The sequence below is a fragment of the Xiphias gladius genome, chromosome 17 (assembly GCF_016859285.1).
Source record: "Xiphias gladius isolate SHS-SW01 ecotype Sanya breed wild chromosome 17, ASM1685928v1, whole genome shotgun sequence".
Lineage (NCBI taxonomy): Eukaryota > Metazoa > Chordata > Actinopteri > Istiophoriformes > Xiphiidae > Xiphias > Xiphias gladius.
The window spans coordinates 9,982,516-10,007,797 of NC_053416.1; the positions used below are offsets into that span (position 1 = coordinate 9,982,516).

Consider the following 25,282-nt stretch of genomic DNA (forward strand, 5'->3'; position numbering starts at 1 on the left):
TCGTGTTGTACAGACTGAGACACGGTCACAATAACACTCACTGCTAAGTTAGTACACGCTACCAGCTCGCTAGAGACCTCTCATCTCTAACCGAGTAACATGACCCTGTTTATCTCTATGGGAAGGCATTTGCACACAAACACACGTACAGTACATGTACATAGAACAGACAATCAATAGAAAAAGACTTCATCCCCAATCGATTATTGCCCCTTTCAACTGTACATCCCAGCAATGATTTTAGGTTTTTGTGCAGCAGAGCATTGTCCCCTCTTCAAAGGTTTGTGCTATACATATATATATATAAATATATTTATATATATAAATATATATATATAAATATATATATATATATCTATCGTCTGTCTGTCGGTCTAACTTGACCTTGGATCTGCCAGAAAAGCCACATTAACTTTTAACATCTCATTAAAGCCTCCCCGCCGCTGGCTGTCTGATTTAATCTGTATGTCTTCACTGCAGGCATTACTACGGTGGTGATTGACAGACATTACCCTCAGTTGCTTTCTGACAGTCTGGTCCTCGTCTGACTCCTCCGACTGACCTTTAGCTATTCTGTCCACAGATGTTAACACAACATTAACAAACCTATCTCTGTGTTAGCAATATCTTGTATTCCTCCAAGTGGAGGTGAGACATCTGCTGCGGTAATTACCCTTATCTGGTTTTTTCTGGAGTGTAAAGGATTTCTCGAGAGACTCATTTTGGTCAGGACGAATGCTCAGGACAGGGAGGACATCGTACAGTTGGGAGCTAGACCATTTCTGATTGGCAAGACTGAGAATCGCCTCCTCACTAATATACAGCCACATCTCTATCTGGCTCTCAGTGCATTTTTCACTACTTTTAGAGCAGTACGGGTATAACAGAACAAGTTCAAAAGAAAGAAACAAAACCACATTCTGTACAGAAACCTGATGTGGACACACAAGAGGTACAACACTACAGCAGGAAACATCTTCTAAACAGTCTACAAATGGGTGGAAAAGACATTAACAAGGTTGCATGATATTGCACAGCTGTAGAGGAGGAAAAAAAGAACAAAATACAGTGTACAGTGTGTCCAGCACATCCCCAAGTAGCAAAGTTAGAGGTTTGTTTACATCCAAATGCGATGCCTGGGTGTGGCTCAGTGCTTTCATCAGTTAGTTCCAGTGCAGTAACACATTGGTACCTGGCAATACAGTAATGACATCAGGTACCAAAAGAGAAACACAAACAGCACATACTCTACACAGCTACATCCATCCACGCACACACACATACACACAAGCATGCCCACAAATTATCGTTCCACACCGGATTCTTGATGAGAAGTTGGCAATTAAGAACAAATGGAGCACATAAAAAGACTCAAACGGTAATGTCGATGCAGCACACTGAAATGTAGAAAAACGGACAGGCGCACACGCATTCAAATCGATTACTTCTGACATCAGGTAATGGATGACGCAACCGGGAACCTATCTGAACAAGATGCTAAAATCACCTACACAGACATACACCCTTGGCAAAGTTCACATTGAGTAAAGTGCCAGCAAACGATCCAATCAGAGAAAGAGATGTGTGTCCTCCAAGTTTGACTCAGTCGCGGGATGGAGAGCGTAGTGGGTGAGTTTTTATACGGGAAATTATCTGGACGAGGAGGTCAGGAAGTGGCAATAGAGCTTCTGTACTTCCATAGAGCTGTCAGTCTTTGTAGTGTCATCACAGGTCGTATTCGCCATCTGAACCGGCAAATCAAACAGAGGATGAGTGGGGCTGATGCGGGGCCTCTGGCACCCCAGCATTATAGATTCAAAGACAGAGAGATCAGTAGCCACATGGAGAGAGGAGAGGAGATTAGAGGGTCAGGCGACACAGAAACAGACTTCAACATTTCATCCTTTATCCGTCCTCTGGTCCTCTCTCCTACTTCCTCTCCCCTCCCTTTTCCTCTCTGTCCTCTTCTTTCTTCCTCCTGCACTGGATTTGGTTCTGGATTTGTTTTCTTTGACTCTCTCTCTCCATCGCTTTCCTCTCGCCTTCTCTCTCTCAGCTTTGCTGCCATGGTTACAACATCATCCCTACATGAAGTGCATCTGCAGAGGACGGGGTGAGAATGGAGAGCAATTAAGTTCAACAAAACACCTCATCAAGTGTTCAGGCATCTATTCACAAGCATATTACCTGCCGCAGTGCCAGGAAAACAGCTTCTCAGGGGCGATTGCTCAGTAAGCAATTATATTACTTTGTTCTGTTTTGAATAATTGGCCAAAATACACTTGATTGTTTATTCTACTGGATCTTGTAGCCGTACCAACTGGTGATTACTTGCAGTGAAAAAACACTTTTTCACACTTGCTGGTCAATTTTAAAATGATATGACATGATTCATCCTGCTTCTTCAAGGGTTCACAGTTTGAGCTCTACTTCATCATTCATTAAGAACAGCCATGGATGAATGAATGCATCGGTTATTTCAGAAGACTTGCTAACAAGAAGCATAGATGCAGTATTTGTGTGGAAGGAAAATTCCACATTTGGTTGTTCTTGTGCCGTAGTATTTTATATCAATTTAGGATGTCAAATGCATCCCAGTCATTTTCAGACTAAATAAATTAATTTACCCTTGTTTGGTCTGATGGTTTTTCTCCCTGTGCCTTGTCTATTTCTGTTTTAGTTAAAAATGTCGTACATTTCCCAGAAAAGTGTTAAACAACCTTGAGATAATTGGCTAACCCTATTGCTACAACTTCCCTTTAAGATACAAATTCCAGAGCCACCCAATATTCAGTCAAGTTTCAGTTTCAGTTGTTTCTGGCTGATTTCTGGGAGATATCTGAATGTATTTATCAGGTAAGAGCCTCGTGTTTATGTCTGCAAGTTAAAAACAAAGCTTCGTTTCTTTGATAACATAGCTCATGGCTCATAGTGTGAAATAAATGAAAGTTATACATACAAAAGTCTCTATACATCTATATTTCTCTAATTAAACTGCATTGCAGCTCTTCTCAAAATCACTGAGTGTGATGCCATATTAACTAAAATTTGCCATTCATGTGTTGGATTGAGAAAAATAAACAAAAGAAGACCCAAAATTGCACGATGCAACACCAACAACAATCTAAACAATCTTTAAAAAGAAACTTTTTGGGAAATTTCTTGGTGAGAGTTGCTTGAGGAGACTGATACTACTCTCATGTCTGTACGCCAAGTATAAAAGCTACAGTCAGCAGGCGGTTAGATTATCTTAGCATATAAACAGCTAGTCGGGCTCAGTCCGAAGGTAACAAAATCTACCTCCCAGCACCTCTAAAGATCATCAATTAAAATTTTATATCTTATTTATGTATTCCATACATACTTAGAGTATATTCGGTGGTCAGATATTAGAGGGGTATTGATCTTCTTACCTAACGCTTGACAGGAAAGCAAATAAGCATCACCAAAATGTCAAACTGTTCCTTTAACTATGTGTGTCGTATAAACTAATATATGCATATCTGTGTGTGTTTGTGTTACCTGTGTCCCCGGGATGGGTCCAAAGGGATTGGTAGGTCTCAGGACAGGCTGGTTGTACATGACAGGCTGTGGGGGCATCATGGGAACGCCCCCCATCTGATGAGTCATCTGAGGGGGGAGCTGGCGAGACAACAGGTGAGTGCAGGTGGAGAGCAGGAAGAAGGAATAAAAGAGGTGGGGAATAAAACAGGATAATGTGGATTTAGATTAGACCGATGCCAGCAGCGTTGTGAGGAAAGATTTCTGAACGTATGACTGAGATTAGACTAGAATATGTTCTTTACCATTCCATACACAGGCACTTGGGGTGTCGTCATAGGAAAAGCCACTGGTGCTGGAGCCTGTGCAGAAAAACACAACAGAAAACTTTCAAGCTTATACAGTCTTTACCTAAAAATCAGTTACAAACATAACCCCCGGATACCTTCAGTCTCATGTCTAACCTGTCAAAGATGCCCCCCAAACAAAGACAGATTTTTTTTTTTTTTTTTTACTTTCTTTGCATTTGCATTTGTTTGCATCTAACAAGACACCTAGTCTTGAGCAATAAAAAGAGGTGCAACATTTAATATAGCATAACTGAGGTAGTGGATTGGCGGCCTGTGTTATCCACCAGGGATGAAATAACAATAACAAGGCAGCACAATAAGCAAGAGAGTTCATTTTGATTTAAGAAAAAAAACAACAACAAAGGAACAGGATGAAATCAGGGGTAAAAAGAGGAGTGAGGGGGAGGTGAAGTAAAAAAAAAAAAAAAAAAAAAAAAAGGTACTTACATAGCCAGTATAGATCATCCCATTCTGTGGAGAGTTACAGCAAAGGAAGCGAAGACAAAATAGTTTTTAATGCAGGTCTGCATACAACAATAAAAGCCATGCTCGTGGTTATTAATCTCCAAATGGGCAGAGAAGATAAACCAGACCTTTGCCCATTTTCCAAGTTCCAATCACTTCTACTTTCTATTCAAGTCGTGCCACCGGCTTTCTGAGCCCTTTGCTCAATCAATGAGGGGTTTGAGTCGAGAGGTCAATCAGTCGAAAATTAAAAGATGAAACCAGATTGAATGGAAGAGACGTGTAGATAATTAGGGTGGAGCACAAAAGGGTGGAGGCACATTTGGGAGCTCCTTAAAAAGCCCCGAATGCAGCACGAAGTTACATTGGGTTGACGTCGATATTTGTTGAATTTCAATCCAGAATGAGATAATGTCATTTTTTGAAACTGGCTTCACTGACAAAATGATGGATTTCACCAAATACAATTAAGTGCTTCACTGACAAAAACACCACATTTACAGACTTGGCACTCTACAATATAGACTGTTGAATGTTCGGTTGATTTTAGTTTTAAGTTTCTATTTTGTAACTGCCAGAAAACGCCCTATGCTGCTGATGTGTTCTTATTTTTATTTCATGTGATTTTTGTAGTTAACAGTATAATGTAAGGAAATTCACTACATAAGGATGTGATTTTTTTTTTCTCCTGATTGTGCATTTATGTAAAGAGTATTAGAGTTAAAGGTCAAAACATCCTGCTGGGCGTCCGTAGGGATGCTCACCCGACTTTTGGCGCATTTAACTGTGTATTGATAACTAAACAATAAACAGAATATCTTTGGGTTTTGGAGTGTTGGTCTGGCAAAATAAGCAATTTGAAGTTTGACGTTTTTCAGTATTTTCTGATATTTTACAGATGAAGTGATTAATCGATTAATTGAAAGAATAACTTTCAGATTAATCAATAATAAAATGAATAATCGCAAGTTGCAGCCGTACGTGACAAGGCAAGGGCAGGGAACCCCACTTAACCCGTGGCACTTATGACGCTGAATCTCCATCAGCCGATAACCAAACAGAGGAAGGTAGTAGAGACACTGGGGTAAACTTTAATTTCATCTTTCACAGCTTTTATGAGTTGGCAGAGACACTACATTAGCCATTCCATTTAGATGCCACCGCAACAACCTTTTTTTTAAGTTTGCGTTGCTTACACTGCTGCTAGTACGCGTGGACGTTTTCTAGCTGCACAGAGCCGTTGATTCAGGTCGGCATAAGCGGCAGGTGCTCTTTTGTGTGCTGAACTGAGATGGAGTGAAAGTCACACCCAACAGGCACATAGCAGCACTCCGCTGGTTAGGCTTTGGAGGAGACCCAGTGATAACTCCGTCAATTGTCCTACTCGTGACTGACGGGAGACTGAGTGAGCTGTCATTCAAGTCTGTATATGCCCATTCTGGTCTGATCAACCAACACGGGTGGAAACACCTGTGTGAGAGGATGTACACCTGTGTGAGGGTGTGTAGGGGCTTTACAGTAAGCATGTAACCTTGCATAACTCCAACGCATTAAAAAAACAAACAAAAAAAAACAAAAAAAACTTGATGACCACGTGAATGTAGCTTTTAATTTACCATCTGAGGGACGGGCATGGGTGCAGGTGCCATGGGATGGGTGGTGTGAGTCCAGTTGGTGCTGGTGCACATGGTCTTTGACTGCCAGCCACTTCCTCCTGTTGGCTTCTTCTCTACCAGCTGGCTCCACTGGAGCTCCGGTCTGATGCACATGGAAACACACACACACACACACACACACACACACACACACACACACACACACACACACACACACACACACACACACACACACACACACACACACACACGGAGAGCATTTACAGGTGCACAGATGATGGGAATGCAAAATGGAAATCATGCCTCATGTGAAATTGAACAGTAATAAAACTGGATAGACTGCAGTCTTTTGCTCAGGTCTCAGTTTTAGCAGTCAGGAAAACCCGCTCACTTTTTAGCTGGCGTCCCCCCAAACTGCAGGTCTGAGAGAAGGAAAAGAAAAAAACCATAACATCAGCAGGAAGGAAGCAACACAGAGAGAGAGAAGAATAACAGGAAAGAAAAATGCAATTTATGACTGAATATTTAGAGAGAAACGCTGTGTACTCACTGCCAACAAGGTTGGCTAATGAGGAGTCCAAATCATTGGGCAGCATTTTCCCAGAGTGCAACGGGGCTCCTGGGCTGTGAATTTGAGTGGGTGGAGCTGGCTTCAGCAGGTCACCTGATATCCAAGGGGTTCCCATGGTAACATGAAAGGAGAAAAGAGAGGAAATGAGTCAAGAGCATGAAGCAACCGGGCTTCACTGTCACAGCTTATCCAGCTCTAAGCTGTGTGTGTGTGTGTGTGTGTGTGTGTGTGTGTGTGTGTGTGTGTGGGCATTTCTTTGTACGCTCCGTTGTATGTTTGCATGATTATATATGTCTGTGTGTGTGTGTGTTTGGTTGCATATGCAGTCCTACCTCCCCAGGCATTGTTATTGTTGGGCACAGTGTGTGTGGTCTGGATGGGGGTGAAGTTTAGCTGCGGGGTGAACAGCTCACTGGTCAAGTTTGGCACACTGTAGGAAGGAAAATAGAGAGGAGAGCACAGCTGTGTTTCACATTTTATTTTTATGGAACCAGAAAAGTCCATTTAAAAAAAAAAATCCTTTACAGTGAAAGACAGGCACAAACGTCTCTTGTTGAAAATCTGGGATAAAGGGATGAAATTAAACAACATACCGAAGGCTAGTGTTCGCAGAAAGAACATTGAACAAGAAAAACTGTAATAAAAACTCTTCACTCGAAGTCTTTCTTTCCCATTTGTAGAATTTTTCTCCGTGTTTACACTGTGTGGGACTACAGACTCACTGGTTGTTGACAGGTACGATGGGTGAGTTGGAGAAGAGATCCGCGGCCCCTCCGCTGCTGTTGGCACTGCCCACTGACTGGGCGCTGGGTGACACATTGGGCGTCTGAATGTCGATCACCTTGTGACCGTCCTCCTGCATGGAAAGCATCAACAGAAAAGGATTGAGCTTGTCGAATAATGTTAACCTCCTCTTTAGTTATCAGTTATCTCTGATATTAAGTAGAGTACACGTTATAAATATTTCCTTTTACTTTCCTTTTACCTTGCTTTCAAAAAAATCAACTGTCATTGATGCTTCTTTATTTGAGTGAAAAATACACTGCAGAAGGTGTTTAAATTGTGAGTTCATTTGTATTCTCTGTGCAGCTCCGCATTCCGTGAGCCAGCAGCCAGAGACAGACATTGTATTTCACTGTACTGCAGAATTAATGCAGTTGTCCATTCAACTTTAACAACAGTGAGGAGGACGAAAAGGACTTGGGCTACAGTTGTGTACACAGTTCACACATGCTAAAGAAATTTCATTGTGTTTCCTTCACATACAAGCAGTTGATTTGTGAAAAGGTGCATGCACTGGGAACAATCATATTGTGGTTTCATTCAGTCAGCTACAGCAGTGTTTATATGCAGTATTAGCTGTCTACACCTATCTGCACCATATGTGTATGGACGTTATGACATTTTTAAATGTTTAAAAATGTCTTGCAAATGCCTCGCCTTGTGTTGCTGCAGTCTGTTGTCCTCTGTCTTGTCGTCCATACGGCTGAGAGAGATCCCAGTGCTGGAGAGAGAGGACACTGCACTGGACAAGGTGCTGGATCTTAGGATGAGACACACACACACACACACACACGCACACATACACATATACAGTTACTTACTTTGTTTTATTTGTCGTGGCTCTTTTTACCGGGTTGCACTTCATAGTGCTTTGTAACCTTGACTTCATTTTTACAAGACTAGGCCCCACTTTGTGAGGCTGTAATGCTCATTGTTAAAAAAAAAAATCCAAACTCGTTGATGATTCAAATGAATGGACAATTTTTGACAATGTTCGCTGTACTAGATGAAAAGTCAGTAGATCCCTAAGGTTCAAAAAAAAATTTCATGGAAATCCATCTGGTAGTTATTAAGAGATTTCGGTCTGGATCAGTTACTTTTTAGCCTCACTAGCAGCACGGCTCTAGGGATGGCAGTGCCGGTCTGTCGCTCCACCAACTTTGCTTCAGACTGAAATCTATCAACAAATATTAGATGCCTTGAAATTTTGAGAAGACATTCATTGTCCCCGGATGAGGAAACCTAATGACTTTGGTGATGCCCTGACTTGACCTCTAGCACCATCACGAGGTTGACATTTTTGGTTTTAAGTGAAATGTCATGAGTATACTAGCAGTAGTATTGGTATAAGTAGTACTGCAGTAATATTAATATCAAGAGCATAAGGAAAAGCAGCAGTAATAATAGTAGTATTAAGATATTAGGGGCTTCTTTCTGATCTGATCGTACCTGCTGGCCGTGGAGAGGTCCTTGAGCTTCCTGCCCTCCAGCGAGGCTAGATGCTGCTCCAGAGCCTCCAGGAGAGAGCTGGGAGCCTGGGGGGGGGTTAAGGGGTGGGAATGTGAGGGGGTAATATAAGATCCACAGCCAAGCAGACAAAGTGGGACACACTGCTCTCTCTCACTCCCCTCTCGTCACCTCCTCATTGTATCTCACACCCTTAGATACGCACACACACAGAAAGCAGCAGCAAAATTAAGACATCACCTTCAGATTCGCTATCAATTCTATGTCAGCTCTTCGTACTTTTTTTTGCATTTGGTTTCATCAAGGTTTGGTTGACCAGCATGCACACATCGGCCCTGGATCATGCAAGCGAGTCCACAGCGGGACTGACAGGTCAGGACAGATTAGAGCGTCATTGCTGCAGGGCTCCAGAGGAGAAACACAACAAACACATCTCGGAACCATCTAACGAGCCCATGCAGACGCCAGCAGTGCACAAACGCTCTCATAACACATATACAAACGTGTACACATAAAGAAAATCACAATCCAAAAGTTAAGAGTTAACCCATGGATTCCACATAAGGTTAAAGATCAGATTAATACAGCATTCATTTGATTTACGTTGGAGATTAGGCAGCAACTAAACGAAGGAGCTGAGTACCATAATTTTCTCCCATTGGAAGCCAAGGAAGTTAACTCAGTGAAATGTAAATATCCGGTGAAAAACCAGGTATACACATTGAGCAGCTGGCCAGCACTCTTTACTGGAAAAACAAAAAGGATGGATGGGTTCATTTTGACAACATGTGATACCACGGTTTTCACCCAGAGCCTCACATTTCAGCGCCAGAGAACACAATGCAAACACAACAAGCAAAGAAAAGATTTCTCATATACTTATTTTTAAGGGGGAAAGAGAGTAAAATGCGAATTCTGGATATCCTTCTTCAGAGAAATCTAGAATATGCTAAAAGTTTAAAAGTAAAACAGACACATATCTAGAGCTCAGTGTAGGCATGGGTCACTATGTTGTTGAATAAGAGCATATAAGGTCTTCATAAGTACTACAAACATGACATTAATTTTAAAAAGTCAGCCCTTATTTATTTTTTATTTTTTTGCCTGGTTTGGGATATTGTAAACATCCAATTATGTGTCCACTAACGAGGATAAGTTGCACTTGAGGCCTTCAGCATGATATGCAGTACTTATGATGGCATTATGTACACCTATCCAAGTCATATTTGCAGAAACCTATTTAATAAAAACCATTCGCTGCTCTCCCCACAGCTAATTCAAAGGGACATAATCTTTTCGGGAAAAAGATTTGAACACTGCTTATGTGGGCAAAAACCTATTCCATGAAGCTGTGCTGACTTATTTGTAAGATAAGCCTTTGAATCAAGACACAAGCCTTGATATTTACACTGGGAAAATGCCAGAAAGACAGCTGGAAAAATTCAGACAGATACTAAGCCCCAGTCATGGGCATCTAAAATAGAAATATGCAAAAAAAAGGATAAAAACTTTAGTCAGCTGCATAATTACTGCTTTCAAAATCTTAAGATCTTACCTCAGAGTAAAATTTGTTCTGCAAAGATTCAGATAGGAGAAAAAAAAAGAAATTCCTGCACTAATGTTCAAAAATTAGTGCTCGCTATAATGAAGACCTGCAAGACTATTTGCAGGTCTTCATTTATTGTTTCCTCTCTATTCTAGACTCTGTTCAGATGGAAAAGGAGAAAAAGCGAAGGAGTTAAGGAGAGTGAAGAAGAGAGGAGGAGGACGGGGCAGCTGCAGTGTGGGCAGGTCTGTAGGGTGAGTAGGGAACGGGAGGCTTTAGAATGAAGCATTATGGGATTGACTTGACGGATTTATATACTGGTTGACTGATTGGTTGATTGACTGATTGAGATGAGATGTAGACTGACCTGTGTGAGATCGGGGCTGTCGCCCTGATCTATCCCAACTCGCTGTGTCACAAAAAAGGAGGGAGGGGGTAGGGGAGGGAGGAGGGAGGCAAAATAAAAATAAACCCAATGTAATAATAAAACAAGGAGTAAACCAAAAAACCCAACAGACCACAGAGTAAAAAAAGGGAAGAGGCGTGTGAAGGAGAAAGAGGAGGAGGAGGAGGAGGAGGGAGAAAGAAGAATCAAACCCAAGCATTCATTACTTCATGCAGTGGCTGGAAAGGAAAACAAATAAAAGACAACAGAGGAGGAGGGGAGGAAGGCACAGGCACATCCATACGCATACAAACACCTATATATACAGTATATGTACACAAACACACTTATAAGTACACACACACACACACACTGAGATCTGGAGACTGGTTTGAAATGAATGCTGAGCACACCGACTGATGGAACAGGCAGGGCAGAGAGGCCAGACAACAGGTCACGTGACTGTGCGAGGTAAGAAACATCCAAAAGGAAGACACTCAACTAATGTTGACTTTGAACAGAAAGAGAAGAGAGGGACACAGATGACACACAAACAGACAAACACACATTTTGTTAGACAGGTAAAATGAATGGGTCCTTAAAGTCAACGTTAGTCTGTTGTTTGTTTGTTTTTTTCTTTGGATCGAGTGGCTGCACCCCAAACCTTCTTCCAAATGGGAACGAAACCAAGCAGTGAGAAAGCCTTTGAAGATGGCGCACGGGAAAATGCTACGCAGTGGATAAAACTGTTCACTGTGAAGCCTAGCAAGGACTGCAACTGTTAATTGGATAACAGCCATTATAAAGAATAATGTTTTTTTTTAAGAAAAGGGAGGAAATAATGTAAGAGGAGGAGGAGACAGAGATAGTAATAGAGGAGCTTGCTTGGGCATGCAGTGCAGGCATGTGAACAGGCAGCACGCGAGGGGTCCCTCAACTGGAAGCTCTGTGAGTGGCTCTCTGATGGGCTAAAACTAAGCCATTAATCGCCGTCTTGGAGTAACCCCCTCCCCAGGTTAGGGCAAGAGAAGGACAGAGACAGGAAAAAAATCTAGATGCAAAAGAAAAAACACTTGAAAGAGTAGGGAGAAAAGCCCCTGGACCCTGATCTACGGTCGGTTTTAGGTTGGGAACTATCAACCGTAAATCAGATCCCAAGGGTAAAGAAGTGTGGAGCAAATCTCAACAGGGTAAAGTGGATTTTTGCTGCAGCTTGAATTAGAAAATTAGAAAAGAACATTTAGATATTTACTGTATGTATAAAAACAAGAGCAGAGGAGGCCATTGAGTTTAGCTCCAGACAGATATTCCCACCCTCTCAAGTGGTGTTTAACTCTGTGTTTCCTTCTCCGAGGAGCAGGACCAGCAGGACAAACAGACATTACCTCTGCCACTTTGAGAAACTCGGACAGTTTGGTCATCCTGTTGAGGAAGGTCTTGTAGATCTCCAAAGCTTCTTTACACTGGTTCTTCTTCATGTCAAAGTATTTTTCTGTGTATCAGAAGACCATAATCAGCATTACAGCATCACTGGTTCTTCAGAGAAAAGATGGGCAACGTACACTTTAACTTGTTGATTGGCAACAAATACTTTATTAATATGTATTTTAGCACACTGAGATGCTGGACGATAATGTTAAAAAGTTTATACAATCCAAAAACTGCTAAAAACATCAACCTGGTATTGATTTGTCCTGATATGCCTGGCCCTCCGGTGATGAAATAAATTCCACATAGACTCCCAGTCACTACATAAATCGTGTCGATTAAGTAATGAATCATTTAATGAACTTCACAGCAAAGAGTCTGATGGTCTGTTCCTCCTCACTGGCTTAATAATTAATGGGAGAAAAGAAGGTGATCTTTATAGTCTTTAATTGAACTTTGAGAGACAGTAGAGGGAAAAATTGATTTCCCCCTAAAGGAGGATTGAGTTGGAGTCACAGTCCTGTGAACCTGACATCAGAGAAACATTACTCAATAAATACAGCATGGCCTCAATAGAGATGAAGTCTGGTATGTATGGTTTACCCAGCATGTTGATGACCCCTTCATTGTAAGCAGCAAACAACCGTATGGAGTCTTTAAAGAGCAACATGAAAGCAGTGTTGATCACCCCATTTGTCAGCTCGTTGGAGTTAGGCTGGAGGAACGACAGAAAAAAAGGAAATAAAAAGGCTTTTTGACATCAGATCATGATATTTCAGTGACTGCTAGTCTTTTAGATTTTCAGTTTTGTGTGTTTCAGGCACACGTTTACCTGGAAATCCAGCAGCGCATCCAGCTGGTTCTGAATGACAGGCAGAGTCTTAATCAGCTTCTCTGTGTTCATGGTGCGCATCACTCCGTCAGCCCTGGCAACACACAAGAATACATGCGCACAAACGCAAATGCAACATACACACAGGACTTAACAAGCCTTTAAAACCAAAAGGGTAAAGAAATAATACAGAAATAGAGAAATAAACAAAAATTTTAAGCAAGAAATGATACCGCATTCTTCCTCCTGCAAAGTGAAAAGGTGAATTTGTAACCAGAAGAGCACAACCCTGCTCAGTTTTGCCACTAGAACCTCATTTGGTCCAGTATGACCGGTAGCTTATGGTTGCTAATGTTAGCTAATGTTAACCCACTCGACATTACTGAGTCAGTTCGCTTACTTTATGACTCTTTTCTATTTGTGCTACTGTAACACTGCATATTAGCATTTCTTTTAGCATATAGCATTTACCTTTATCCCATAACATTATCCCATAATTGCCACTTGTCGCCTTACTGGCTGTTGTTCAGCAAAAGTTACATAGGCTAGCGTGAAGGAATAATACTAAATCTATTTAGTTGGTCCAACTGTCATCTGCTGAAGAGTGGTAAATAATATTCACATCCTTTTTGGTTAAAACTACCAATCATGGCCTTATGTGAATGTTACATATACTGTGTGTCAGTACTGTGTGTGTTTGTTACCCTCTCTTCATCTTGGTGAAGTCCACCGCTGCTAGTCTATAAGACATGGCTTTTTCATTCAGGTAGCGACTGTAGCGTCTGATGAAAGTGGACATGTTATACCCTGGGGGGGGGGGCAGAGAGGGGGCGCTGCAGTTAGAGACTGATCACTTTGGCCTATTTTCAAATCAGGTTAAAAAAAAACAAAACATAATCCTTTTCATATGAAGTGTACTAACTTCTTTATGAGTAATCTGCTTTTCCCAACATGTCTAACTGGCCTTTGCACCCTATTACCATGAGATGTATTTATTTATTTATTCGTTTTTTCTTTTGAAAATATCTAATTACAAAGTCTCTGAGCATGTTTTTTTTTTCTATTTTCAGCAGCTCCCTGTGTTAAGCAAAGAACACATTTGTCTGTAGTTTTGTGATTCTGGACTCTGGCTTTCCCCGTGAAACGAGCTTATTGATAGCGTTACGGAACCAGGAGAGTCCGACATAAAGTCATTTTTGTAAGAAGTACAGCACCGCTGAGTTTACAAACAGCCAAATGGCATTAAATCACCTTGTAGTGCAGCCTTATCTAAAAAGTTGTTGAGGTTGAAGAGCGTGTTTCTGGAGGCAAGGTACTGCATCAATCTCTAATGGAAAAAGAAGAGAACAGAGGGAAATGTTAGTGTCTTATCTGTTACTGCTCTCTGACAACATCAAGGTAATGTCCCTACAGACACACTGGCAGCATGTATGCCACGCAAAGTGAAGAGTTCATTTGTAGAGCTGCAGCTTTACAAGTGTTTCACAGAGGCTGAGTTTGTTGACTTAAAGTAATAAAATGGACCCTCTGACCTCCTAGAAAACTGAGCTTGGCGCAAGTGGTGCAAAAACAGCAAATCACACGCTCAACAACAACCAGAAGCCTGCAGAAAATCAAATGCTGAGTACCGGTAATGCAGCACCTGAAGATGCAAAGTCATAGTGCTTTAAAATGACACCATTTTTCCGATCAGATGGAAAATGCCAGATCAGGCACAAAGACAGTTTAGGCAAATTTTCAAAACACCACGTCACTACTTGTGTCACTAAAAGCTCTGTTGTTCGCATGCTTTGAGTGGATCGTCATGCTCGCAGTAATCTTCGCCTGAGACGCTTGAACATGTTTGATGTTTTGGTTGTTGCCCTTGTTGCGGGAGCAGCGGAGTGAGGCAATTTGCCATTGAAATGTCAGCAGTACACCTTATCGGCCCTTGTTGGAAACATGGAAGATACGGCTTCAGAGACACTCGCTGCAAGAGTTGAAGAGAAATTGGTACAACCTGGTGAGCAGAATGTCAGTCTTAGGCAAGATCGATAACCCGAGCTTAGACGACTGGCAAACATCCACATCGGTCTCTCTCTGTCTCTCTCTCTCATGTTTGCGTGTGCGGAGACAGAGGCGCAGAAAGCATTTAGATTGTCAAGGAAATGTCTTTGTTTCATCTGCTCACTGAGTCCATTTCAAGTGTGCACTGTTTTGATGGTAACTTGCCACCTAGTGCAGGGATGCAGCTAACGATTATTACATTACTGATCAAGCTGTTGATTATTTTTACCGTTAATAGATAAATTGTTTGGTTTATAAAATAATTAAAGGACAAAAAATTGTGAAAAATTCCAATCACAAGTTACCAGAAGACAAGGTCTTCAAATTTCCTGATTTTTCTTAAAAATCGACCAAACCCCAAAGATATTCCATTCACAATGACTTGAAACAGAAAAAAGCAGCAAATATTCAAATTTAAGAAACTAATGCAAGCAATTTTTTTCTAGATAAATGATTTGAATGATAAATAGATTATCTAAATTGTTGTTGATTATTTTTCTGACCATTGACTTATTGACTAATAAACTATTAGTTTGCTGCCTTCCACTGTTACTACTAACTAAACAAAGCAGTCAAGGAATAGACGCTTGTCCGTGTTCACCTTGAAACTTAAGATGTGAGGGTAAGGTACTTGTTGCTTTAGAAATGTGTACGCCTATCAAAAATAAACCTAAATACCCACCATTATGAGAGCAAATATGAAATCTATTTATATTTTTAACGGAGCGCTGTATATTATTCTTGGCCATTCAGATTTTTTTTTCAGTTAGCTCTGCCCACTGAGTCAAATGGTTTAAAGAGCTTGTTTTGTTGTTTTTTTGATCAAATTCTAACAAGCTTGCTGGGTCCAGATGAGAAACTATTTTCTCCTGATTGTGAGAAAACATAATTTGAAAAATTGTTTGTTTGCCCTTTCTGGGCATCGGAGCTCACCTCGTTGCCGTACATCATGAGGTGGTGTGTGGTGATGAGCGCTTTGAAAACCACTATCCAGCTGTTGCTGGCTGTACGCTCCAGCAGTGTGTCTGCCAGGTGAGGGATGCTGACGTTCATCTCATTGGTGCAGTGGATCAGGTCTGGAGGACAGAATAAAAAAAAACCCAGCGTGAGCAAATCTGGACATGCGGAGAAAACTGTTAAAAAAAGACGTGAATTAATAAAAAAAACGGTTAGTAGAGCAAGGATTATAGACACAGGTTTGTGAAAAAGGTTAGAGCTCATTCGTAAAGTTACAGGTTTTAGCACTTTGTTCTTAAACTCAAACTCTGCCTGTTCACTTATGGCAAGTCACTGTGAATAAAAGCCCCAGCCACATGCCAAAATCATAATTTATAACCTTAGAGAGCTCATGGGTTGAATAATTATGAATCGATGAATGAAGTCATATCGACTGGTGCATTAATTTTGACTCGCTCAATATGAGCACATAAATCAATGAACAAATGATCAGTTAATGGCAGAGACTGTATGGACAGATGAATCGGAACCAGGGCTATTGTATCAAAAAATCAATTTCTGGCTGTAATTCAACAGCTACCTACCTACCTACTCCACCAAAATGTCAACAGAATATCAGCTCAGAAGATGGAAAGTTACATTATTAGGTCAATTCTATTCCAGCACAACCAACTCAAGGGATGCGTAATTTTTAAAAGAAACCCTCAAATGAATAGACTGATGATGAAGAATGAATCTTAATTTTAATGCAGAGCATGTTTGTGAGTGGGGATGGACTAAAACTGACTTGATCCCCAACGTTTACCCCCTGAGACTCGTATCTAGAGTGTAAATTGCCTGTTCAAAGCAAATGTGGAACACATATCAAAAAGGAAAATAGCCCAGTGGTCTGCTGTGTGTCAGATTCAAAGGTTTGAACAAAATGGCAGGCTGAGTGTGTGTGCGTGTTTTTTTAAAATGAAAAACACGGAAACAAGACAATTTCTTTTAAAAGCAGAGAAATAAGTTTCCGGTTTTACATTTACAACCATATCCCCCAAAATAGTTAAAAACAGATAATAGGTGATCCAGAATTCAGCAGTAAATGTACAACTGAGACAGATTTTAGGAACAATGTCCTAAATTCCTAAAGGATTTTGCCTAAAGATCAGAATGTGAAGTATGTTCAGCGTCTGTTTAAGCTCAAAGATTTACTTAGTAAAAGAACCAGGCTTCAAATGGCACAAACATGCTTCTTCTTATGTGCCTTGTTGTATTTATTTTATACTGCATATTCTGCAAATCCATAAATGTGAAATTATTCAGCTGTGATTCAAAAAGTAAAGGTACAGTGGTTTTAAATTCTTTTCCTGGATAAACCAATTACATTTATCTCCCAATTTTGCTCTGAAAATCCCTGTTTGGATTAATAAACACAATGATCTGAGTAGTATTGTCAAAATTGAGGTTGTGCAGATTGTTTAAAACCCAGCCAGGAACAGTGATTAAAATAACAAATCTCAAATTTGATCAGATCAGATAGGGAAAAAAAAAGAAAAAATGTAATCGTGTGAAAATCAAGATGAGAAGCAATTTTACTTGAATTTTACAACACATGGTAAAGACCAGCACACTGGCAACAAAAGCAACATGCAATGACGAGGAACTAAAATTACAAAAAGGCCCTGATGCAACTAGTGAAACCACTGGGAGGATGAGAGGAAGTGAACTTGTATTCAAAAACAGACAGAGGAGAAATTGCGTGCAGGGTCACAGAGAGAAAACTTCTTTCCGAGGCAAATCCTCAGTCTGTTTCTTTCACAGGATCAGAGATTATTAGGGTTTATTTAAAAGCTGTTTGATGTTTTCTGCACCCACTGAAACGATGGATACCAAAGAGTCCCAGCTGATACCACAGTTAAATGTTTAATGAATGTCAAAGGCACCCAAAGCACCGACAACTCACTGCAGCTAATGTTTCAATCCTGTTCATCTTTACTTGATGTTATTTTTGAGTGTGAAAACCTCAGTGGCAACCTCAGCCGATAATAACTGTAACAATATCGACTGTAGTCTTCATCGACTCATCCAGCTGTGACTGCCATGAATTATAACTGCAGTCAGACTGTCAGACTCTCACTCTACAGCATCAGCGTCATGACATTTTGTCCCCTGATTTGAGGCCAAATATTAGTCAAGGATCTGTGTACGTCCAACATCTGACAGTGGAAAGTAAAAGGTGTAGAAAACAATGTATAAACCCATCAGAATGATCCCCGAACAAAAACCTTTTGAATAAATTTCCATATAGAGTAATGCTAATGTCAAAATGGATATTTATACACTGACATCACTAAAAAACATATTCACGCCTGACCACTCTAAATCTTTGACTGTACATGACTACGACCCTGGAACCACCACTATACATTTCTATAGATATTCTGAGGAAGTTGTATTTTTCAAATTCCCTTCTCCTAATTAAATCTCAGGGCATTAATATCACAATCATACATGGTAATGGTGGCGTTCAGTCATGCGTTTCACATCATTAATGGTTTGTTTTTGAATTTCCTTCTGGCTCAATAATTAATGGGACCATATTGATTCCAACTAATTAACGTTTCCTGACAAAAGTGAACACACACAAACACACTAATAAGGTGGATCATGCCACACACTTTTTTGCCATGCTAGCCTCCCGGCTCTATGGATGACAGTGTTGGTCCCGACTGAAATATCCCAACAACTACTGGATGGATTGCCATGAAATTGATGGTCCCCAGAGGACGAATCCTAAAGACTTTGGTGATCCTCTAACTTTTGATTTTGTGCCACCAGAGGTTAACGTTTGTGGTTCTGATTGTTTGTATGGAGAATTGTGGAATGCGTTAGTGAAGCTAATTAAGAGCAAACATGGTGGGTAAATTGGCTAGCCTCGCAAGTTGGCTGCAATATTGTATTTATCGTCTAAATGCTCACCAACATGAAATACTGTTTATCTGGGTGGAGATACTGATATGCATGCTTGTAAGGAAATATTACATGGGGTATTGTAAAAATGTCAACTTTTAAATCACAGTTGTGATGTATTTTTGTAGCATATTTTCTACTGGGTTATTCTGTTTCATTTTTACAGTTTGTTCAATTGTGAACATAGTTGAGAATTTAGCTGCTATACATCCAGATATTTCCTTCAGCGGTTGGTCGAGACCAAAAACAGAGCTAAAAGAGAGTGAATATTGGACTTATATTCATCAGGTGGCCAGAAATATGACTCCAAATGAATGATATTGTGGCTGTGTAACTACTGGATGTGTAATTAAGCTACTGTTTGCTAACACGTTTGCTGTTTCAACTTAAAGGTGCCGATAAGTCAGTGTTGGCCAAAATATCAGTTGTTGCAGGTTTAAAGATATGGTTTACTTTTAGCTGAGTAATTGCAGAGCAAAGTGCATATGCTTCTACTTAAATACCATTGCATTTAAACAATAGAGCTTCCTCAGTCAAATATTCCCATGCTGTGGCAGCCTCTATGTTTTCCTCTGGGTGCGAATACATCAGCTAGGATTTATTCTTAGACATGTGACAGAGTAGATAGCTAGAGGGATTTAATGATGTATTGACTGTATGACTGCCAACTGAGATTATCAATAAGATTCAGCCCACATCAATAACACAATTACAAATAAGCTTTAGGATGTCAGTGTGCAAACATTTTTACAAAGAATGAGATGGCAATATGGCGTCATCAAATTAATTTTAGGACATTTGCAATGCTAGTTAGGATAAAATATAAGACCGCTGTTTTAAAGTATGTGTGACTGGAAGGATTTCTCCTCATAAAGAGACTTTCTGTAAAATGTAATAAAAATCTTTATTCAAGATCTTTTAAGACCTTGGCTTCATATAAAGTGAGTAATTTTCAGGACCTGAAACAAAATTGCAAGATTAGGTGACACATTCAGTCGACGTGGGAGTAAGTGTGTAGGATCCATACTCATTCATTGTGTGTGAGTCATTTCAACTGCCTCCTAACGTTTTCTTTTACTTAATTTGACTGAAAGGCCATTAATGTGGCTACCAAGGAGCAAAAGACCCATGCTTATTATCAACACATTTTGGGGTTTTTTTTTTGCAAACATCTACACTACATTGCTATTACAGACATGACACACAACCAGAGGAATCATATGCTGGATAACGCAACAGATTGTGCTTTCAGGGCAGAAGGTCATTAATTTTTGGCCTGATTACTATTCTGCATCTGACAAATCTGGTTTCTATTGCCACTATCTACTATCTCAGCCTTGCAGAATATTGCCTAGTGAAAGTGAAATCCCATTCATTACTCTGTGTGTCATGCTCATCATTTGCTACAGGTAGTAAATAATCAGCATTGGCCGTTTATGTCACTAACCAGTCTGTCAAGGTCATAAGACTATGGGGGGGGGGGGTAAAACATGCCGATGAGACCTGGGGTGGCTCACTCTGAATAGTTCCATTTATCGTGTGTTGTATTTGGAGAAATGGCACAGCTATTCATCTTTTCTTTCCACTGTGGCTCAAAAGGATGAATCAATATATCAAAATGTTATCTGTATTTATCAAACCCCTCAGATTAGGTGAACCAATCCAGATCACTGCCCAGTGGCGTTTGGCGTTCTCTCTTTCTGATCTAAGCAGAAAATTTAGGCCAGATTAGCTCCAAGGGATATGATTTTAAATCCCACTGATGGGCAACTTTGCCAGTAATGTTTGTGTCAAAATTTTTGTTTGTTTAATCCTGTAGGTAGCCAATGTGAAACCGGAACCTCCGGGATCTGTTCCAGCAGTGAGAAAATCTCATTTAAAATCACACTGTTTGACAATTGACATCGCTAATAACTAACAATCCAGCCTTGGAACAGACTCTTCCTCAACAGTATGTGATGTCGCTCGCTTCATATATTTGGGTTTTTCTTTTTGTTTGTGTATTTTTTTTTTTTTTACACAATCTAATATCTTTGTTTATTTAATATTTCTGTTTCTTAGCAACATTTAACAAACACCATTTCCCATAAGCCCACGTCACAGCTCGCAGCAGAGACGTGTCCACGAGTGAGTCGAGGGGTTGCGGTTAGCTCAGACACAACGGTGTAGAGGTTTTTAGACAGCATGAGATTACAGCTATAAATTTTGTAAAATGACTTTATAAGGGAGCTTTGGTGAATTTTATAGATGAAAAAAAGTTACAATGACATAAGTACCCGCACTGCTGCGGTAGTAAATTTTCATGGGAGTTGCAGTTTTTTCTGACTTCTGAAGTCATGACGTCAGGTTTGGGCTGACCCCTGTTCCACTAGCTCCTGTAGCACAATGCAATCACTCATTCAGCATTTTTTTCATCTGCCTTTCTGAAAAAAATGAAGCGTGTTCCCGGGGGTTATTTTCCATATTCTCAGACAAATCAGCATCCATCACTGCAGTTGCTATAAGACACTGAAACCACCGTGACTTTAACAAAGTTAAATAACAATTACTTTGTGAGCACAGAAAAAAAAAACTAGAAAATGCGCTCAGTAGAGCGCAGACCTTCGCCAAGGCGAGTGTCGAACAACATACACCAGACTTCAGAGGAAAAAATTCATAGTAAATGATCCTGATCTGCCCCGAGTCGTAGTGGATTCTTCCCTGGCCTATGCCCCAACCCTCCACCATCCCGAATCCTGCTGACAAACAAGCAAAAAAACAAACAAACCAGCAAACAAACAGACACGGGTGATCACATGACCTCCTTGGCGTAGCTAACAACAGCTCCCGAGAAATTTTACATTCATGGATTCAAATTTTTTCAAATGTTTTGCCTGTAATATTTGCTGTCTAAAAACCTCTACACAGCTTGCTCCCCTGTCCTCCTTGTCTAAGCTAATCACAACCCCTACTCTTGTTGGTGGACTCATCCCTTCTGTCGAGCCTAGGCCTTATGGGTAATGGTGTTCATTAAATGTTGCTCAAACCAGAAATATGAAGTAAACAACAATATTAGATCATTTTTCAAAAAATGACTGTCCTTACCTAAACATATGAAGTTAGCCACATCACATATCTTTTCGAAGGGCTCCGCTCCAGAGCTGGATTTTTTAGTTGTTAGTGTTATTACAAATGTCAGTGGGATTTTGAATAAGGTTTTCTTAGCTCTGGCACAGAATCCAGAGGTTGTGGTTTCGCTTTATCCCGTCGGACACATTGATTTTGTTCCATTTGCTGGTGTAATAAAGTTTTTATACACCCTCTCTTTGCCTCAAAGTACAGACCAAGTATCTGTCACTTTTTATGACTCTATTTGAACAGGCGAGTCGAATAAGAAAAGACTCAAATCCAGTGGTGGTCTGGGTGAGTTGCAGAAAGCGAGCGTGGGTCACATGTATCCGCACTCTCAGACTTGACATTGACCCACGGTCTTGCACAGCTGACTTATCAGGAGCTCGTGAGAGCCGTAGTGTCCATTGCCTTCTTCTTCGCATTCTTTATTCACTTTCCCGGCAAAGGTTCTCCCAGACAGTCGAGGGATTAGTGGCACTGTTCTCCTGATTACAAACAAACTTTCTTCTTGCCCCCCTAAAAGTGCAGTCTCTACTCTCAGTTAATGCCAGAGAGAGAAGTATGTAATATCATGTCCTAGATAGAGAGGAGAGGCCCTCTAACGGGAAAATAAAAGTGTTTTATTGTGGAAGCTAGCTGTGTCTATTAGAACAGCTGCATCTGAATGGCTCAAGTACAAAACACTCATTCAACTAAAAATTCAATTCAAGCTTCCAGGGGGGGTGAATTCAGCCAAGCCTACGGTTTCTGCTTTGGCGTGGAGCTTTTTATTCCACAAATAATCAGAACAAGAGTTGGATCCGAGCGAAAAAATGCCTCATGTAACCACCTCGGCCAGAATAAATGGAAACATTCGGAAAGAAATGTCATCGTCCTTGAGAGTGTTGGTATACACCATTTCATCATCAATTTCACAGATGAAGAATTGTCATGTATACGTTCCCGTTCTATTTTCAGAACATCTGTTCTCCCCCCTTGAAATGACTGATATTCACTAGTTTCTGAGAGGCGGGTGAGAAAGGTGGACAACCTTCCATCATTTAATATGTTCTTATAAAACGGCGTCTTTACTCGTTAGTAACACAGTAATAAACCAACAATGGTGACAATGTCTTGATGCACTTTATCTGAATATTTTTATCTGTCTTTGGCACTCATAACAACGCTTCATTTGGAATCATCCACTGGCTTGATTTTCTTCAGAATTTCAGTCGGTGGTCCGTGTTGTCTATAAAAACCCTCAGGTTTCCATCTACACCAGGGGGATTCCAGACTGTTCCTGCTGAGGATGGAGCGACGGCCCAAAATGTAAAACATGAGCCCCACAAATGGCTACGGCAGTAACACCACTGAAAACCTGAATAAGCCTTTAGTGGTGGTCACCGTCAAGATAAGGAGATTTGTGTGAAATAAAAGCGGCAGTAATTACCCAGTGTTGCAATTCAAGAGTCACTAAGTGGCTTTTTCTCTCTCTCGTGAATGCACATACAAACTTGCCTCTGAACCTTTTAGAACACCCCCACTGGGAGAGTTTTTTTGCTTTAGTGGCCTTTTTAGTCCGGCAAGATGATACAGCCCTGATGTGGATGTATTGTGTTGAAGCGCCCGGTGGCACATCTTGTGAGGGAGCCCAGAATTCCCAGTGTCACCTCTGGTGTGGACATAACCGACTAATCCACTGCCAAACTTGCCGGCTGACTGGCCGGGTGTGTGGCTGGATGACCGACTCTCAGGCTGTTTGGCTACCTGCCTTGTTGTTTCTCTCAGACTGATTTATCTGATCCACATTTCCTCTTGATTAGCCATCTCGCTATTTGCCCGTCTGTCTGTGCCTGACTGGACTGACTGCCTCTCCGTCTGACCGGCGGTACCATTGATTACCCGTGCTCTCCATTGATCATGTCAAGTAATTATAGTGAGGCAGAAAAGCCACCTAACCTGATAATCACTGGTAAAATCAACAGGCGAGGAATCCTCTCTCTACCTGTGTACATAATTGCTGCAGGTAATTAGCAGGATGTGGAGATAAGGAATCTGCACTGACACAAAAATAAATAAATAAAGGCATTTTTAAAAAAGCCTCATTGTGACACCCACCAGCAGAGCCACACATCACACAGCAAACTGACTGACTCCCTGCCTCCAGCACCCCAGGACTGACAGCAGTAACACATTCGTTAATTACAACAATGCACCAGAGGACATGAGAGTGAACTTGAACGTGAGATTTTGGAAATGAAGAGAGAGAAAAAAAAAAAAAAAAAATGTCAGTGATGCTGCACGAATAAAACGCACGTTCTGTGGGAAGTGCCTCCAGAGGATAGCAGCGCTGCTGCTGATAGTGGCGTTAATAATGGATAGGCCTACACTGTAAAGCGGCTGGTTGCAATATGATTAGCCCGTACCAGAGTGGCCTATTTCCCCTGAATGACATGCACGGATAGTGCCTGGCCGTTTGCCCCCCTCGCCCGATGTCAGAATTTCCTGCCGGCATTAATGGGCCAGGCGACTCTGTGGCGGACGCTTTGCTGCGCGAATCCCATTTTAATCTAAGGGAATGTAACGGTGCCTAATTAAAGAGGCTGCAAACATGATCGGGCCGGAGGAGAGGGAGAGAGAGAGGGGAAGCATAATAGGAGCTGTTTATACAAGCTGTCCTTTGTGAGGAAAGATGCTGGTAGCTTGACGTATGCATGCAGGCTATCTGTACCGTAAGCAGTGATGGTATGCTTAACCTACAGTCAAGGTGCTTCTTCTTGGGTCCGCTGACTTCGTGCGTCGTGGCCTTGCAGACGGCTTTGCTGATGGCAGACCCGGTCATGCTGTGCTGCGCGGCGGCGATCCGGTCCGTCAAAGACTGTCCCGACATGTTACAGAGGAGGAGGAGGAGGTAGAGGAGGAGGAAGAGGAGGAGGAAGAGGAGGAGGTGGCGGCGGCGGCGGCGGTGGTGGTGAAGGTGGCGGATGAGGAGGCTGGCGGAGTGATGGTCGAGTCCGGGTGGGGGGAAACGGGGAGGACGATCAAAATGTCTTTAGCGGCGGGGAGGAGGGTAGTGTCCTCTGCGAGAGTCGGCCGTCTGAGCAGGAGGAGGACGATGAGGAGGAGGAGGAGGAGGAGGAGCAGGAGGAGGACAGCAGCGTACACCGACGAGGATCCGGTGGGAGAATTCATGCGGCGGCCAAATCAAACAGAAGACGGTCACATCCAGGGAATCATTTAATATTCAGTCGAAGGCATCAGGATGATCCAGCTGCAGAAATAATATATGTTGC

At 41.3% G+C, this 25,282-nt stretch overlaps 1 protein-coding gene across 1 annotated transcript; it reads right to left on the reverse strand.

The window, feature by feature from the left end:
• Positions 1-1,958: 1,958 nt before the first annotated feature.
• LOC120803094 (phosphatidylinositol-binding clathrin assembly protein-like) lies at positions 1,959-24,879 on the reverse strand. Its single transcript, XM_040151426.1, has 19 exons — positions 24,750-24,879; positions 15,924-16,066; positions 14,196-14,271; positions 13,649-13,751; positions 12,945-13,038; positions 12,716-12,827; positions 12,070-12,176; positions 10,667-10,708; positions 8,736-8,821; positions 7,944-8,046; positions 7,226-7,359; positions 6,836-6,933; positions 6,483-6,596; positions 6,324-6,354; positions 5,933-6,074; positions 4,299-4,322; positions 3,807-3,863; positions 3,523-3,642; positions 1,959-2,099 (listed from the first exon to the last, which is right to left on the reverse strand). Exons 1-19 carry the CDS (start codon positions 24,877-24,879, stop codon positions 2,085-2,087), a joined length of 1,731 nt encoding a protein of 576 aa, XP_040007360.1. The 3' UTR covers positions 1,959-2,084.
• Positions 24,880-25,282: the final 403 nt, after the last annotated feature.